We start from the raw sequence: 17,818 nt of genomic DNA, 5'->3' as shown, positions 1-17,818 counted from the left end.
AATCGTTGAACAGAATCGTTCTGTTGCTGAAAGTTAATTTTTTAAAATTCCTTTTAAATTTTGATTTGCAGTGAAGAGTTTTCAAATAGAGATGTAAGCTAAGATCTGATTATAACCACCATCTATTCCATGTGTTTTTCTGCATGTCTCATTTTAATGAAGTGAAAAAAATTCTGCTTATTGTTCACACAGCCATATGTGGCAATTATGACTATCCAGTGACAGCTTGCTGGTGTGAAATCACCTATCTGCTAGCTCTGGTATGGTGTGAGAGCATGACTTGTCAATGGAAGCAAGTATATTGTGCAGTAAGTGTCTCAGCTTGTTACTGTGCGTTCAGCCAATAGTATGGTGTGACCCTTAGTGCATGCCTGTTCTCTTTCACAGGACCTTGATAATTATGTGGATGTTCCTGGAAAAACATGTGTGAATGGTAAGAGGAACCAAATGTTGTGGTTATTTCTATGCCCTAGGATAATAACCAAACCAAGTAAGTTTCAGAGCATACTACATTTTTAATCTAAACAGATTAAATTCAGAGTTTAGCATTATAAAAAAGATATCAAATAAATTCCGAGTAAAAATGTTTGCTTCTTTACACAAAGATAAACATACAATAGCATTTTTGTTCCCTTCTCTTTACTCTTCAAGCCTCTGGCCACAAGATCCATATTCTTTTGCCCAATTCCAATGAGTACAAAGTCACCCAGCAGTATATTATCATGCAGCTATAGATGCAGATATAAATGTAACAGAGGCTGAGTCAGAACAAAATTAGCCAACAGCTATTCTACACATTGTTCAAATCTATCTTGTCCTTTTTTTAAAAAAACACTACAGAGATTTCTGCTCATTGTTACAATTGCAACAACCCCCCCCCAAAAAAAACCCTGATAATCCAACAGATGGTCTGTGAGCATTTACGTAGAAAAGGATGCTGTGATTGCAAAGACCCAGCATGGGTTTCTCAAAAATAAGTCATGCCAGACCAATCTGTTTTCTTTTCTTGATGGAATTACAAACTTGGTGGATCAGGGGAATGCTGTGGGCATAGTGTATCTTGATTTCAATAAGGCTTTTGACAAAGTCCCCCATGAAATTCTTACAAGGAAGCTGGTAAAATGTGGGTTGAATGAGATAACTGTTAGGTGGATTTGTAACTGGTTGACAGACCAAACCTAAAGGGTACTCATTAATGGTTCCTTGTCATCCTGGAAAAAGGTGACAAGTGGGAAGCCACGGGGTTCTGTCCTGTGCACCTTGTTGTTCAACATTTTTATAAACAACTTGGATAAAGGAATTGATGGGATGCACATCAAATCTGCAGATGACACCAAACTGGGAAGCATAGGTAAAGCCGCAGAAGACAAAATCAGAATTCAAAAGGACCTTAACAGATTGGAGAACTGGGCACAAGCTAACAAAATGAATTTCAGTAGGGACAAATGTAAGGTTCTACACTAAGGCAGGAAGAACCAGATGCACAAATATAGGATGGGGGACACCTGGCTAACTAGCAGTACATGTGAAAAGGATCTAGGGGTCTTGGTGGACCACAAGCTTAACATGAGTCAACAGTGTGATGTAGCAGCAATAAAATGCTAATGCTATTCTAGGCTGCATCAACAGAAGTATAGTGTCCAGATCATGGGAAGTAATAGTACCACTCTATTCTGCCTTAGTCAGACCACACTTGGAGCACTGTGTCCAATTTTCAGCACCACAATTTAAGATGGATGTTGACAAGCTGGAACGTGTGCAGAGGAGGGCAACCAAGATGATCAAGGGTCTGGAAACTAAGCCTTATGAGGAACACTTGAAGGAGCTGTGTATGTTTAGCCTGGAAAAGAAGAAACTGAGAGGAGATATGACCTTCATCTTCAAATATCTTAAGGGCTGTCACATGGAGGAGGGAGCATGCTTGTTTTCTCCTGCTCTGGAGGGTAGGACTCGAACCAATGGCTTCAAGTTGCAAGAAAGGAGATTACGACTAAACATTTTTTTTGGGGGGGGGGTGTTCTGACAGTGGAACAGACTCCCACAAGAGGTGGTGGTCTCTCCTCCATTGGAGGTTTTTAAACAGAGATTGGATGGCCATCTGTCATGGATGCTTTAGCTGAGATTCTTGCATTGCAGAGGGTTGGACTAGATGACCCTTTCAACTCTAAGATATCTATATGCTCATACTCTCCCTACCCTACACACTGTTGTCTCTGGCTGCTTAGTGTGTAATTTATTGCTGTCCAAGGTCTGAAGCAAAAGTTCTTTATTGTTATTTTTTGTTCTTTCAAATGATTTGCCATCAAGTTCACATCTGCAAGTTCTCTTTCCTTCAGGCATTCCAGGAAAGGGGTGAAAAAAGAAAACTCCCTCCAAATGATAGGAAAGGTATGAAAACTTGTAAGAACATCTCCCAGATGGCAAGAATGATGCCCTAAGGGGCAGTTTGTGCTGACTGCACCTCCCTAAAATAACTGTTCATAATTTGTTCAAGTGATAGTTTTACCTTTTTGTAGATCCCGGGGCACCGCAAGTTGCATATCACAGCTCAGCCAAGTGTAAGGAAAAGAAAAGACTGACAAGCCTGTTCTACCTTCTTTGTCTCCTTATAATTAGATTTACAATACTGAACAATTGTGCCCCTTTATTGCCTTATTATGTCTATTGTGGGGCTTGGCAGATTTTGTTTTGAGTGACACCACATACTTGCCGGTTTAATGGCTGACTAAACCTACCCAAAAGCAGGAAGAACAGGGAAGACAAATATATATTATATTGATGTCCTCTAAAGGGGGGGGGATACAGAGGAAAATCTACAAAAGATTTCTTTCCAATCAACTAGTGGCTGCATTCTTGTTGTACAACTGTGCTCTGGAGAAAGTCAACACCATTTTTTAACACTCTAAACTCCAACAGAGAATAGGTTCCTCTGCTTAAATAAGGTGCACGAGAAGTCAACAACAATTTCCAATTCTTGGTTTAAGCCTAAGGAACGTGCAACCTTAACAAGAGATTAATTAAAATTATGAGTACAGTAGACTTTGAAATGAGCATATTTCAGTATAACTTCATAAAAAAACCAACAGTTATGTAGAAAACAAGCAAAATTACTGAACAGAAAAATACTACAAGACTAGTTTCTATGTTAATGTCCAGCTGAACATTCTTCTTTCAAAAAAAGATTAAATGCAAACTTTTACACCTCCAACACGTACAGATATCAGACAATAAAAGGCACATACATTGTATGTGATAATTGTTTAAAAACAAGCTGTTACTACATTTTCACAGATTCTCTTAAATGTATGTTAAATATCTCATTTCTACAAAGTGAATTTACATTTAAAGTACAAAGTGCAAATACTACGGTTGATGGGTTTCTTTTTTCTTTTTTAATTGCCTTTTGGTGAGGGAGTCTCCCATGCATCTGAGAGATCTGCCTTGGACATGAAGTGTTCAGCCTTGTTTCTTTGAGGTTTGCTGCCAAAGAAATTTTGAAAAACAGAGTCACATATATATTGCTATCATATGCATTACAGCAACAAACAATTGATATACTGATATCATAGACACAAATAAAAATATACCGGTATCACAGTCAGTCTAGAACAGGCATCCCCAAACTGCGGCCCTCCAGATGTTTTGGCCTACAACTCCCATGATCCCTAGCTAACAGGACCAGTGGTCAGGGATGATGGGAATTGTAGTCCAAAACATCTGGAGGGCCGAAGTTTGGGGATGCCTGGTCTAGAACATGCTCCGTGGTACAGTCCTCTTGAGATCACAGGTGGGATATCAGAGGTCTGAATACTCCTATAGGTAAAATTGGGATGGGGGACATGTGAACTCCCTGATGTTTCTGGATTCCCAACTCCTATCAACCCCTGCCAGCATGGTTAGGGGTGAAGATATTTGTAGTCCAACAACGTGTGAAAAACCACAGTTTCCTTATTCCTGATGTGTGTTTTTAAACCCAACTCTCTATGCAATATACTAGGCTAAATGCTTAGCACACCAGAGTGCTTGGCTTTGTCCTCTCTCCGATGTGTTAGCTTTCCACATGTAGCGAGCTTTTTCCACGAGGGAGCATTCCAAAATACAACCTCTCACCTACAGTCTAAAAAATGTTCCAGCCCAGGATTCTGTCACTTCAGTTTACCACCTAATTCCCCACAACGTGTAGATCAGCTCTTGGTGAAATAGAAATGCTAGAGCACTTATTATCACCCCCTATTGCCCATTCCCCGATGGAAATGGAGCTGATTGTTCTCTTTTGAGGTGGGTGGTTTCTTTTAAAACCGTTCCTTGTCAGGCGTATTCATTTCCAATGCCTTCCTTTCAAGCGCAAGGCCTTGTGATGAAAGCCACCTTTGGCATCTGTGAGGTGCCTTCATAGCCTCACGTCGCTGCAGCAGTTAACTGCCAACAGATGGTTTGCACAACGAGGACCATTTCAAGGCTATCATTTCACAGCACCAGCTTTTAAAATAATTGAGACTGAGTCAGCAAAAATATTTAAAGAAATCAAATCAAATAAAGGGGGGAGGGGGCAGAAACCCAGAAATGACAGAACTGTTTCACTATATAAGTTACATGTTGTTATCAGATTACAGGAAAGCAGGAGGAGGGGGGGAGGTATATATTATGCGTTGAGAGCTGTGTGTAGCACATGGGGCAGCAACAGCTATTATATACTTGAAATAACCTTTTGAATGGTTTGGACTTCTACCACAGTAATTGTTTTCAGACTGCCTTGTTTAAAACATAAGGTATGTGAGGGGAGTTAAGGCTCTGGGTCCTTTCTTCAGCAGAGGAGAAATAAGCACATTTTCTTAGCTTTGAGGTTCTACCAAAGGTGTGAAAGCCTACACTAAATTAATTGCTGGCTTTTGGACGTGTCAATGTAGCATTAAGCAAATGACACGAAAGGACTATTTTTTTAAAAAAAAAAATCCTTTGAGAGGTGGCTTTTCTATAAGAATGTACCAGAGCTGGCCCTGTTGTTAGGCAGACAGAGGCAGCTGGTTTTGGATGTCATGAAAGGACATAAGATGGCTAGCTATTTAATTTTTTCTTGTCTTTTTACTTCCAGGGTAGGGGAGCACTGCTTGTGGGATTAATTTGAGAGCCTTGAGTACCATGTCTTTTTCTTCTTCTTTGGCAATCACTCATAGACAGGGCCGTCTCTAGGCCCGGGTCCGGTGGTGCGGGGTGTAACGGATTGACACAGTTTTGAAATATTTATTCCTACCTGGCTGGAAAAGAGTTAATCCACCTCCAGCCTGACTGACATAACATTCTGATGGGGGCGGGACTGTTCCCAGTTTAAAAGGAGGGAGGAGCGGTTTGGTCAGTTAGGGAGAGGGAGAGGGAGTGGTGTGATGTGATGTGAAGAAAGTTGAGAGGCCAGGAGAGTGGTGGTTTAGATGAGGTTTAGGAAAGCTTGATGTTAAATGTTTGACAGAGTTATTGTACAACTGAAACACATGAAACGTTAAAGAAACACCTATGTTTTTAAGATAATAAAATTCATCTCTTTTGTGCCAAGAAGAATCGTCATTATTGTTCCAGCTGGGTATCAGAACTCACAGAAGTGGTGGCTCAATAGAGGACACAACTTACCTCAGGAATAGAGGCGACAGTTTGTGTCTTAGAGTTACACTGAGGAGGCTTAGGAGGATAACCTGGGGTGCCACGAAGTTGCCAGAGTGGAAAGGGCAAACTTTTGCAGTGGGGAATCAGACTGAGTGAGACCCTTTACTGTGGGCAAGAGGTTATTCCGTCAAACAGCCTAGAGTTTCTCAAGATACCAGGCCACGTAAGCTGGAAGACTCTCTTTACTAAGAAACCCACAAGTAAAAAGGGGTTTAATTTAAGGCGGCAGGAGAAGAGGGGGGGGTAATTTCACCTCTGGATTCCTGTGTCGCATTTTTAGTAATAGAGAGGGAGGACATCCGTCACACGGGGCACCAGTGTAGCAGGGCACCAGGGGTGCCGCTGCGCCCACTGAGAGGCGCGGCGGAGGCCGCCCCAGGCACACCGGATGCAGCCCTAGGCGCGCCTCTCAGCTGTTCAAGCCGCTCTCCGGAGGCGTGCGGGCCTGGGTCTGCCTCCGCCGCGTGCAGGGGCGTCACAACAGGGGGCGGCCAGGCTGGATGGCGCAGGGCTGTTCCCGCCGCGCTGGGAAATGGGGCGGGGGGGCGCCGCCGGAGGGATCCGTCGCACCAGGGCACCAGGCATGCTTAAGACAGTCCTGCTCATAGATGAGTAAGATTGTCTTCCATAAACAAGGTTTTAAAAGTGATTCCGTAAGTGACTGTGGAGGCCAAGTTCTGGAACCACACGTCCTTCCACAGTGGGGATATGGGCTTCTGGGTGGGAGTTGATCATGGTGAAGGTTTGCCAAGCGTGCCTTCCTCTTAGCACATTCTCCCTTTCATCCTGAGTTCGAGCGTCTTCAAAGCCCATGACACCTTTGGTAAAGGCTGTTCTCCAACTGGAGTGCTCGCAGGCCAGTGTTTCCCAGTTGTCGGTGTTTATACTACATTTCTTTAGATTTGTCTTGAGAGAGTCTTTGAACCTCTTTTGTTGATCACCAGCATTACGCTTACCATTTTAAAGTTCAGAATAGAGTAATTGTTTTGGAAGACGATAATCAGGCATCTGGACAACATGACCAATCCAACGAAGTTGATGTTGAAGAATCATTGCTTTGACACTGGTGATCTTTGCTTCTTCCAGTACAATGGCATTCATTTGCCTGTCTTCCCAGGTGATGTGTAAAAAATTTCAGAGACACTGTTGATGGAATCTTTTGAGGAGTTGGAGATGGTGTTTATAAGTGGTCCATGTTCTACAAGCATACAGTACCTTGACTTGGGGTGGGGAATCTAACACAGGCAGTGAAATATTTTGGGCTAGTCCTGAATGTGACTGCCAAGACACACAGAGTAGATAAGACTAAAAACAGTATTGGGAGAATAGAAAGGTGTCTTCCCTACACTTACCTGCCTGTTGGAAGGAGTACTTTCACCATTATTTTTTGGAGCTGTCAAGGAAGAAAACAGATGGCACGTTAGTTGACCATAAGAATCATTGCTGAGCAAGGTCTTAAACAAATATTTGAAACTTCTAAGTAATAAATGAGGATATTGCTTTACAATTAAATGTATGTATGTATGTATGTATGCCACCAATTGGGTGGGTCCTCCCCCTGCCTAAATCCCTAGAGACCACAAAAACTGAAACAAGATAGCAGCAGCTTTCAGATTTTTATTGGACTCCATAACCCAGTTGTGGCATCTAGCTTTATCATTTCCTCTATTTGTGATATTCCAGCTGTGAGTGTTGTTTCTTATACAGTGGTGCCTCGCTTAACGAATGCCCTGCTTAACGAAATTTCCGCTTAACAAAAGGATTTTTCGAGCGGAGGTTGCCTCGCTAGACGAATTCGTTTTATGAAAAATTCGTCTAGCGAATCGCGGTTTCCCATAGGAATGCATTGAAATTCAATTAATGTGTTCCTATGGGCAAAAAAAAAATCAATAAAAATTCAATGCATTCCTATGGGATTCGCTAGATGAATTTTTCATTATAGGAAAAGACCCGTGGAACGAAATAAATTCGTCTAGCGAGGCACCACTGTATAACCAAAACAATGACACCCCTACACAAGAAGATACCAGCAGACCAGGGCAAATTCTGAACTTTGCAGAAGTACAAGAAAATATTCAGAGAGGGTTAAAAAACAAAAAAATCTAAAGGCCGTGGAACACCTCTTACCCCAAATAGTCCATTGGGAACTGAGCGTGCTCAGTGGCAATGGAATACTGACCCGAGGCAGTAGGGTGGAGTGGGGAAATGGAGGAAATGGTGTGGGTCTGAACAAGCAGCCCTCCATGCTGCAACTTTTTGTTGCAGGTCACCTCTGAAAAAGCATTGCTGGAAGGGGTGGTTTAGTCTGCTGGCTTTCGCAAAACCAGTTCTCCATATAAGTCACAAGTAACTTATGAAACTCCAGATGCAATATCTTTCTCATAAAGCTGTGATAAAAGAGCAAGTTAGGAGATCTTCTTACTATGACGTTTCTTTGTGTCCGCCTTGTTATCTTCTTTCGTAACCCCCAGGCAACCCATTAGTTCTGGGACCGTTAAGGATTTGTCATTATTCACGTCACAGTATTCCACAAACTTTTTCACACATTTCTTGGGCTTGGACTTTTTCCTCAGGAATCTCTTAAACGGCTTGATTTCTTTTTTGCCGATATCACCACTAGCATTCTTATCCAGTTGTTTAAAATACCAGTGGACAACTCTTTCTTCCAGAGTGTGATTAGGATCTGGTTCTGAAAGCCTGCAAAAGACATAGGCCATTAAGTGAGCATAAAACCTTCACTATCAGTTTCCCCTCTTGGGCCCTCCCAATTCCTTCATCATAGTTGTGGTGCTTGTGCTACTGGAATAACAGGACGATGAATCATTGTGAAGCCCCCTGAAAACTCAGATTTGTGTCTGATTAAAAACACCACGTACAAAACTTATTTTGCTTGACCTCTTCCTTGCCACTGCCCTTCCAGAGGCAATACACCAAGAGAGGATTTATACCCTTAATTTCTTGCTTGTGAGAAAACCCATAGACATTTGGTTAGTCATTGTAGGAATCAGAGCCCCATGTTGAGCAAAAGATTCCTGCATTGCAGGGGGTTGGACTAGATGACCCTTGTGGTCCCTTCCAACTCTACAAGTCTATGACTAGATCAACCTTTGGCCTAATCAGTCCAGTAGGGCTCTTCTCATGTCCCGTCCCAAGTAAGATTGCAAACTAGCATATGCCCAGAAATCCCATATGCCCAGCTCATGGCTGGTCGCTGCAAGGGAAGGTTAATAGCAGTATGTAAGCTACCTGTCAAGAAAGCTCTTCCACCATTTGCCTTCACTCCAATCACCTCCTGAGCTGCTGCTGTAACAGCAACAGCAGCCACGACATCTCAAGTTGAAATTAAAATCTCATTCCTCCCAATTAACCCATCTAACAAAAAGTGGTATTATATACTATGAAACTAGCTCTCTGCCTGCGTCTTCCTCATTATAATTCTGTCAATATTAGGATACTGGGAGGTGGGGAGGTGGCCCCTGTTGCTCTATCCCCACCCCCATATTCTCCTCCTCCTCAATTTCACCCCAACCACCCAAACCACCTCAGCTCTCCAAAAAATCACCAGCCCCATCTTCTCTCCCTACATTTCTCCTCAACCTCCCCAGCCACCTCAGCCTTATATTTCCCTTCCGCTCTGTTTCACCTCAGCTCCCAGTGTTCTCGCCCCTATATTCTCTTTCTTATTTTTCCCTTTGCCTAAGCTCACCCCAAATCACTTCAACCTCATCTTATGCTCCCCCTCCATTTCAACTCATCCCCACATATTGATCTCAGCCTTACCTTTTCCCGCTTCCTCCTTCCCTTCACCTGAGCTTCCTCCATTCACCTTGACCACATCACCTCCTCCTCTGTTTCAACTCAACTCTGGTTGATACCTCTAACTCGGGCTTCCTCAAACTCGGCTCTCCAGATGTTTTGAGACTACAGTTCCCACCATCCCTGACCACTGGTCTTGGTAGCTAGGGGTCATGGGAGTTGTAGGCCAAAAATATCTGGAGGACCGAGTTTGAGGAGGCCTGCTCTAACTCCTCAAGCGCCCTCCCCATGCTCCTGCTGCCTGGCCATCCTCACCATCAGCTTGCCTCTCTTTCCCCCACTTTCCATTGGATGTAGCCAGCCTGGGTCTGAGGTGCACCATAGTGGCTGAGTAAACATTGTCTTTGCCAGTGAAGGCACTGCTGGGTTTGGTTCTGTTTGGTTCAGCCTATCGTTGCACTACAAAGCTGCAAAAGGCAAAACTAGAGTGCAATTGGCAATCTTCTACCAAGATAGGCATAGCTGCCAAGTTCCGGCCTGAGAAATAAGGGACTGGACCGGAAGTAGCAGACCGGAAGTAGCGCTGCCGCCATTTTGGAACTGGGCGGAGCATGCTCAGAAGCTACTTTTGATGCTGCTCTGCCCTGTTCCAAAATGGCCACCGCACCAGAAGTCACGCTGCAGCCATTTTGGAACTGGGCAAAGCAGCATCAAAAGTCACTTCTGAGCATGCTCCGCCCAGTTCCAAAATGGTTGCTGTGCCAGAATAAACCTGGGGAAAACAAAAAAATCTGTTTTTCCGGATGGGAACAGCTGGAAAAACGGGGGTTTCCCAGGGAATACGGGAGACTTGGCAGCTATGAAGATAGGAAGATTAACAGCTAAGCATAGGCTCACTGTATGCATTTGGTAGGATGATTATGAAATTTAATTTGACTATGAAACAGATAGTTTTATGTCCAACTAATCAGACTGCTTATATACCCACTGAATTATATGAGACTCAGAGAAGACACATATAGGATTAAATAGTCAGTGTTATTAAAGCAAATGAATTACCAAATACTGGTACATCAGTGCAGCTGATTTACACAGTGGAGCCATGTTCAGAACTTAATCAGATTTCTCAGCTAGCTCAGAATTCTGCCTCTTCAGTTCTAAAATGCACCATTGAATTTAAATAATTGGGCACAATCCAGCCACTGTTGTGGATATTAATAAGTCCATTTGGTTTCAATGGGGGAAAAATATTAAGTGGACTTATGCTCCATTTTGGGTGGATCATGACCTTGTTACTGCTAAAAAGGGACAAGTTTTTAAAATACATTTTACTGATGTGATGAAAGTCAAAACAGGTGAGGAACGTGAAGATCTAGTGACTGAGCTGCAGCAACATGAGGCCGAAAACCAAAATGACCCTGAAATACCTTTCCTAGCGGCAAAACAGTCATACCTTGGGTTGCGAATGCTGCGGCTTAGGCATTTTCGGGTTGCGCTCCGCACCAAACCCAGAAGTACCAGAACGGGTTACTTCCAGGTTTTGGCACTTGTGCATGTGCAGAAACACAAAATGGTGTCATGCGCATGCACAGAAGCGCTGAATCGTGTCCTGCGTGTGCGCAGACGTGGCGCTGTGGGTTGCGAACGTGCCTCCCGCATGGATCACATTTGCAACCCAAGGTATGACTGTAATAGTCACAACATGAGCAAAGTGTGTTGCTCAAAATTATATCATGGCTCTTATGGCATCACGTTGCATTAAAAGAAAGGAAAGAGTGTTCCACTTGGCACAGAGCCAGCAACTTCCAATGCGCCTGAATCGCATGTAATATATTTTTTATGAATTTATAAATTTTACTGGAAGAAACAGAGGCTATTTTCTTTTCCATGAGAAGTGTAAAACTGCCCACTGCAGAAAACGAAATGAAATGCTTTATTGGATGACTTCACTGCCTTTGACTAATGGCTTGGTGTCTTTTATTTCAGCATGCTGGCTATCGTCCAGCTAAAGCTAGTTATGTCTTAGTCCCAGGTTAATCATGACCAACTCGACTCCCACTGCTTTCAATAGGATTTAGTCAAAACTAACTTTAGCTAGGTTGGGGCTGCGGGCTGCTACCTTTGGAAGATGAAGCCTTGCTCTTAAACATCCTTGCAACCAGCAGCAGTCAGCGAGATGAACATGAGCAGTCAGCTTCCCAACATGGTGGGTTGCTGCTGCTTACTAAGAGAAAGATGGGCATGGCTCAGGTGTAGGGTGTGTGGACCAGCTTTGTCCCTCACTCTATTGGTAGGTGGTAGTGTTCTGCTGTGTTGGGAAGCCAGGAGAGCAACATGTGTCACCCATTCCAATTCACTGCTAACTACTGTTTGCAGCATTGCCAAAATTCAGTGATCTGATAAAGGGAAATGTCACATTGTATTTAAATGATCCAAACTGATACAGTAATTTCATCTAAGGGTGCTATTTTGGGGTGGTATTCAACCTGCACAATTAGAAACTGATCTTATATTCAGTTTGCCACATGTTTGCCATGTTTTGAACAAAGAATATCCATCAGCATTTGAGTGTGCCTTTCTCCCTGGTTTATTTTTGCAAGCAATGCCCCCTAATGCAATGAACTTTTGTATATTATTTTCACAAATGTATGCATCTTTATGCACTTTCCCATGATGTATGCATTGCAAACGCTTTTCTTTGTTGGAAAACGGCATTGCTAAATTTGGAGATGTGTAAATTTCAAAGGATGGCTCATGCATTGCTTCAGGAAGTGCAAATTGGGTAGGTTCATGTTAAAACGTGAACCAAATCATATCCCTCTCCCATCCCGAGGGCACACCTCCTTCATGATTTACCTATGTGACAATGTCAGATCATTTCAGAGCACTCATTGCACACTCTCAATCTAACCCCCTTTCAAAAGTCTCCATGTTGTGGATTCATTGCATCTTGTTACTTTTCTAAACGGAAAAATTTCAGAAGAGCCAGTGATTAATTTTTAAGGTGGAAGGAAATTACTTGGCTCAAGCCTACCTGCAGAAGTCATGCCCTTTTATAAGGAAGCCCTTCCTCTTAATCCCCAATATTCTACTTGATCCCTTTTTCATTTAAAAGATCAGTGTTGAGCTGTGCTGCTTAAATTATATTTGATAACTGTCATCAAGCTCTAGCTGTCTTCCACAAAAGTAAAAAGAGAGAGAGAAAGTGACAACCGGAATTACTTCCTCAAGCACACAGGGGACTGGTGCCAAACTAACTCACCTGCTGGAAGGATCAGAGACTGCATGTACCATGTCTGTGGAGAGTGCATCTAAAACACTTGTCAAGAACTCGTTCTTCTTGGGTCCCGGACAACCTAAAACGGAAACAGATTGCTTGCATTATTTAAGTCCATGTTGTGAGGAGCGGGGGGGGGGTACATCTGCACTAAAACGTGGGATACAAAGCCACATTTACATTTCGGGAATGTTGAGGGTCAGATGTAGGCCAAATCCTGTGGCGTTCAGAGCTGTCTTCATAGCACAGCGGACAAGTTCTGAACAGAGCTTCATATGTCTTACATGTTCAGATTCTTTCGGCAATCACGCCAAAGTCAAGTACAGTGGTACCTCGACTTACGAACAACTCGACAACCGAATTTTCGACTTACGAATGGGGCAAATGGTTGCACGCTTACGAATTTCTCGACTTCCGAATGGAAACCGCGGCGGTTTTAGATAGGGTTTTTTCGACTTACAAATTTTTAGATGGGGTTGCTTCGACTTATGAATTTTTCCATTTCCAATGCATTCCCATGAGAAATCGTGTTTCCAATGGTGCTTTTCGACTTACGAATTTTTCGACCTACGAAGGTGCCTTCGGAACGGATTAAATTCGTAAGTCGAGGCCCCACTGTACTTGTAAACTCCATTATTTCAATGGAAGAGTTATATCCAGTACTTGAATTCATACTAATCCCCAGTCCTTTCCCGTTGTTATGGCTGAACAGGGAATGTAAGCATGAACAAGAGTGTTGGCAGGGTTGGGTGGATCTGTCAATTTTGGTTTCTTTCAGGATCTTATCTTCCCATTCTCACGTTCATCCTGAAGATATTTCAACAGAGTCTTACTGTGAATTTCTCCTACTACACACATTTTTGTACACAATTTTCCTGTTATACAATTTTTCGCAATGCATTCCTAAGACACACATCTTTGCAATGCAATATTCCCCAATAGACTGCATTTTAATGTTCTTTTCACTAATATATGCATTTGCACACACATTTTACCAGAGCACCTACATTTTGGCACATGCTGCTTAGCTGGAGAACCACAATACAAAATTTATAATGTGCACATTTTGAAGGATCACTGAGTTTTGGTTCATGTATCATTTTGGAAAGTGCCAATCAGGTAAGTTTGCCTTAAGATGCAAACTGAATCACACCCCCTACCTCATCACTAGATGTGGAGCATGCATTGTCAGGCCTGTACCCAGCATTCTTATGCCAGGCCCCACATGCGTCAGCCTGACTTTTCTGTACTGAGTGGAAAGGCATGATCTTTGCATGATCAATTGATCTGTTTGATCAAGAATCCCATGTAGCCAATATAGAAAGGTCAGAGGTGGAGCGATTGGTGGCCGGCGCATGCCGTGATATTGTAAGTGGGGCTCTCAGGCATACCCCTTGTTCCCCTTACTGGTGTTTACATTCCCTGTTCAGGAATGTGCATTGCCTGAACAGGGCTAGAATCTATCTTCTGTTCATTCAGAACCTCCAACTGACTCTTTTTAATCCCAGCCTTCATACTGCCAACTTGCGCTCTACGCTTCAGATATTATCTGGAGACTTTGCCGCTTTTAAAACAATTCAGTTATGGCTATGTGGTTGAGGTAATTATCGAGAGGAGCATGGCTACAGAGCTAAGAATAATTTCTGAAACTGTTACGTTGGTTTTTAGATACATTTCTTTAGTGCGGGGGAATTTACCCAAATGGATTCCTGTTAGAGGAATGTTACAATAATGAAAAATGTCTGGTGCCAATTTCAGATATTGTAAGAAAAAGGAGTGCCTTATGATTGCTGTTTTGACACAAAATTGACCAGAATGGTAACCCATTCTTTCTACACAGCAGCTTGTGGCTTTTATAAAGGATGAATTATATTACTTTCCCAGATAATGTAAGACTTTTTGATTTCAAGTCATTTCTCCCACTGTTTAACAGGCACTGTGAGGTGCTGAAAATGTTTAATCAACCCCCATGCTTTCTTCCCCCAAAGCCTTCTTCTTGGTATAAGGACGACAGGACTGTGGGACTGTAATATTTTCCTGTTCATGTCAGCTGAAATATTCAAAATATCTATTTGGATTTGAAATTTGCCCCAGTGGTGGTTGGTGGCAGACCCTTCTCTCACAATGGCATAAATTAAGTCATTTTGTATGTGCACCTCAAATAATATTTGCTGCCTATTACAATCATTTATAAAGCTGTTTATGCACAAAATGGGGAACAAACAAATAGGTACCTCAACACCAAGCATGTTTATTTGGAAGGAAGTCCCAGTGTTTGAATGAGACCTGTTTCCAAATGATACCAGTCATGATATAAAAGGTAAAGGTAAAGGGACCCCTGACCATTAAGTCCAGTCGTGACCGACTCTGGGGTTGCGGCGCTCATCTCGCATTATTGGCCGAGGGAGCCGGCGTACAGCTTCCAGGTCATGTGGCTAGCATGACAAAGCAGCTTCTGGCGAACCAGAGCAGCACATGGAAACACCGTTGACCTTCCTGCTGTAGCGGTACCTATTTATCTACTTGCACTTTGACGTGCTTTCAAACTGCTAGGTTGGCAGGAGCTGGGACCGAACAACAGGAGCTCACCCCGTTGCGGGGATTTGAACTGCTGACCTTCTGATCGGCAAGCCCTAGGCTCTGTGGTTTAACCCACAGCGACACCCGCGTCCCAGTCATGATATACACCTTTAAATAATACACTAAAGTAGGCTTCGGCAAGAAGAAACATTTTCCAAAAGCCAATAAATATTTTATATTTGACAGAATCTACTTAATCTCCAACCAATGACACAACTAAACATTTATAATCTAAAAAATCATGGGTGGTTCTCATATCAAAATTATACAAAAGGGAGCATTCTGGATTTCTGGCCACAGGAACATGACACGTGATATTCTGTGAAGTACTGATGTTGCAGGGGGGAGTTCAATCCGTAAAAATAAGGATAACATAAGGACTGCCTAGAAATGCTGTTGTTCATCAGACAGCATTTTGAAAGGTGCTGATGCTATAGATTATCTGGTGCACCAACACAATTGTATCCCTACTATTTATGCAGAAACAACAAGTGACCTATCTGAATAATCTGTTTCTGTTCAAAAACATCAATCCTGCACTGTAAAAAATAATAATAATAAAAAAAATCAATGACCACAGACAGTCATGGTTGCTTCTAGCAGTGGCACAACAAAGATGGCTGGATAGGAATTGTTCTTAGGGTCTCTGACAGCTCAGTTGGTTAAAGAATGGTGCCAAGGTTGTAGGTTCAATCCCGATAAGGGACAGCTGCATATTCCTGCATTGCAGGGGGTTGGACTAGATGATCCAACTCTGATTCAATGATCTCTTCTATGATCTCTACTTTCTAGGCTCAAATACATGTGTGTGGAAACTACCCACTTTTCCAGCATGCCATTAGGCCAAAGCCAGCTTTTAAAATCAACTTCATAATTGAACCAGGTTCATGACATTTAGTGTTGGACTAGATGACATTTGAGACCCATTCCAGCTCTATGATTCGCTTGTTTTTGAAATGTGCCAATTACATAATTATTCTTATTAGTACTGTATTAGTAATCAGCAGTCCTTCAGGGTATGTAATTAAACATGATGAAAATACTAAAAAGAAACACAGGAGATAAGATCTGAATTATAATCCATACAACATGTTATAAGGAAGGCACCCAAATCATCCATCAACAGAAGCTGTAAAGAGATGGTGTCAGGTGAGCCTCTGTGGGGAGAGCCATATTCTTGGGACTATCACTGAGAAGGCCGTATCATGTGCCACCCCCCTCCCTGAACCTCTGAATGTTGCTGAACCAACAGAAGGACCTCCTCTAGTGATCAGAATTTCCTGGGCTGCCTACAGGGAAGGAGGCTTTCTTTTGGATATTTTGAGGCTCACATCATTTGGAGTTTTAAATGCTCCTTGGAGCAACCTGTAGAGCTTTTACTTTAAACAAAAACAAAACAGGGGTTATATGAGTTTTCCCAGTGATGATAAAAGACGGTTTGCTTCTTGCAACAAAGATTTTACATTTTAGAGGATTGGCCATACGGATCCAGCTGTAATATTCAGGTCCAGGTCCTTTCCGTTACAGATTATCCAGAGAGTCACTCGTCACAATGGCTGCCTGTTTAGTGTTTTGGCTCTCCAAGGCTGTTGGATCTGAGAGATAGGAGGAAATCCCCCATACTGTGTGGGGTGGGACTGAGGGAAACAAAATGTTGGGAGGTGACAGATGTTCTGACACCTCAAGTTTGGGGAATCAGCCAGTTCCAGGAACAACTATGGCAGGGATCCAGCCTGATCTACAGTTCACAGTCGTCTCTGAATCCCTTGCTAAGATCTCTGTACAGATTGGATTCATGGCGCCAAAATTTTCCTCTCTACAACAGAATTTTGACATTTCCAAAGGCGTGGTGAAAGTTTTCTGGCAAGTAGGGTGGCGGCAGCCGGCTCTGCCCGTCTTGCCAGAGAGAGGAGTGGAACTGAACTGGAGTTGCACAAGTAATGGCTTGCACCATTACTGGGGGGGGGGGCGGGACTCATAGTATTCTTCTGCCAAGTTCTCATACATTTCATTACAGCTGATGTAGCGATCACCTATAGAATCTAGTTTGGGTTTTCCCCAGGCAAGAGGTACAAGCCATATCTGAGTGATCTGTTCCTCCTCTTCTACCTGGAAACCTGCCATTCCTTTATACGGTATACTCTGCAGCCCTTGCTGCCACGATCTAGTCAGGGTGCAGAATTATTTACTGAAGATTCATATACACAGATTGGGTACAACCCTGAGGTTTGGGGGTGAGGAAATGAAACTGACATGTTTCCTTTAATATATTGAACTCCTATTTTTCCTCTCTTCTTTTGACTATCACAGCAAAATATTTTGGGGTGCTATGAGGGGGGGGAGGGAAAACTGTTCCTGTTTCTCATGGACTGTCACCCAAGCTTCTTCTACTTTTAATCCCACTCAGGGTGCACTGAGTTGTGCCCAACATTGGGGGGGGGGTACATCATGCATGCATGATGTCACACGCAACTGGGTTGCACACATAGAGTGATGTTCACCCTCGTGTGTCCCACCAGGCTGCTGAGCACTCACCTGGTGGCAGGGTGG

General features: G+C 42.9%; 1 protein-coding gene across 4 annotated transcripts in view; it reads right to left on the bottom strand.

Annotated features, from left to right (window-relative positions):
• Nucleotides 1–495: 495 nt before the first annotated feature.
• SMOC2 (SPARC related modular calcium binding 2) overlaps nt 496–17,818 on the bottom strand; it is a 149,709-nt gene continuing 132,386 nt past the window's right edge. For all 4 annotated transcript variants that reach the window (XM_035108528.3, XM_088666390.1, XM_088666392.1 and 1 more), the window contains exons 10-13: nt 12,674–12,767; nt 8,078–8,352; nt 7,008–7,048; nt 496–3,480 (exon numbers count right to left, since the gene is read on the bottom strand). In XM_035108528.3, coding sequence (XP_034964419.1) covers nt 3,457–3,480; nt 7,008–7,048; nt 8,078–8,352; nt 12,674–12,767 — 434 coding nt within the window. In that variant the 3' untranslated portion in view covers nt 496–3,456. The remainder of the gene's footprint in view (nt 3,481–7,007; nt 7,049–8,077; nt 8,353–12,673; nt 12,768–17,818) is intronic.

The sequence above is a fragment of the Zootoca vivipara genome, chromosome 3 (assembly GCF_965207765.1).
Source record: "Zootoca vivipara chromosome 3, rZooViv2.hap1.1, whole genome shotgun sequence".
NCBI lineage: Eukaryota > Metazoa > Chordata > Lepidosauria > Squamata > Lacertidae > Zootoca > Zootoca vivipara.
The sequence above is the reverse complement of the archived record's forward strand: the minus strand, read 5'-3'. Positions and strand labels throughout refer to the sequence as shown.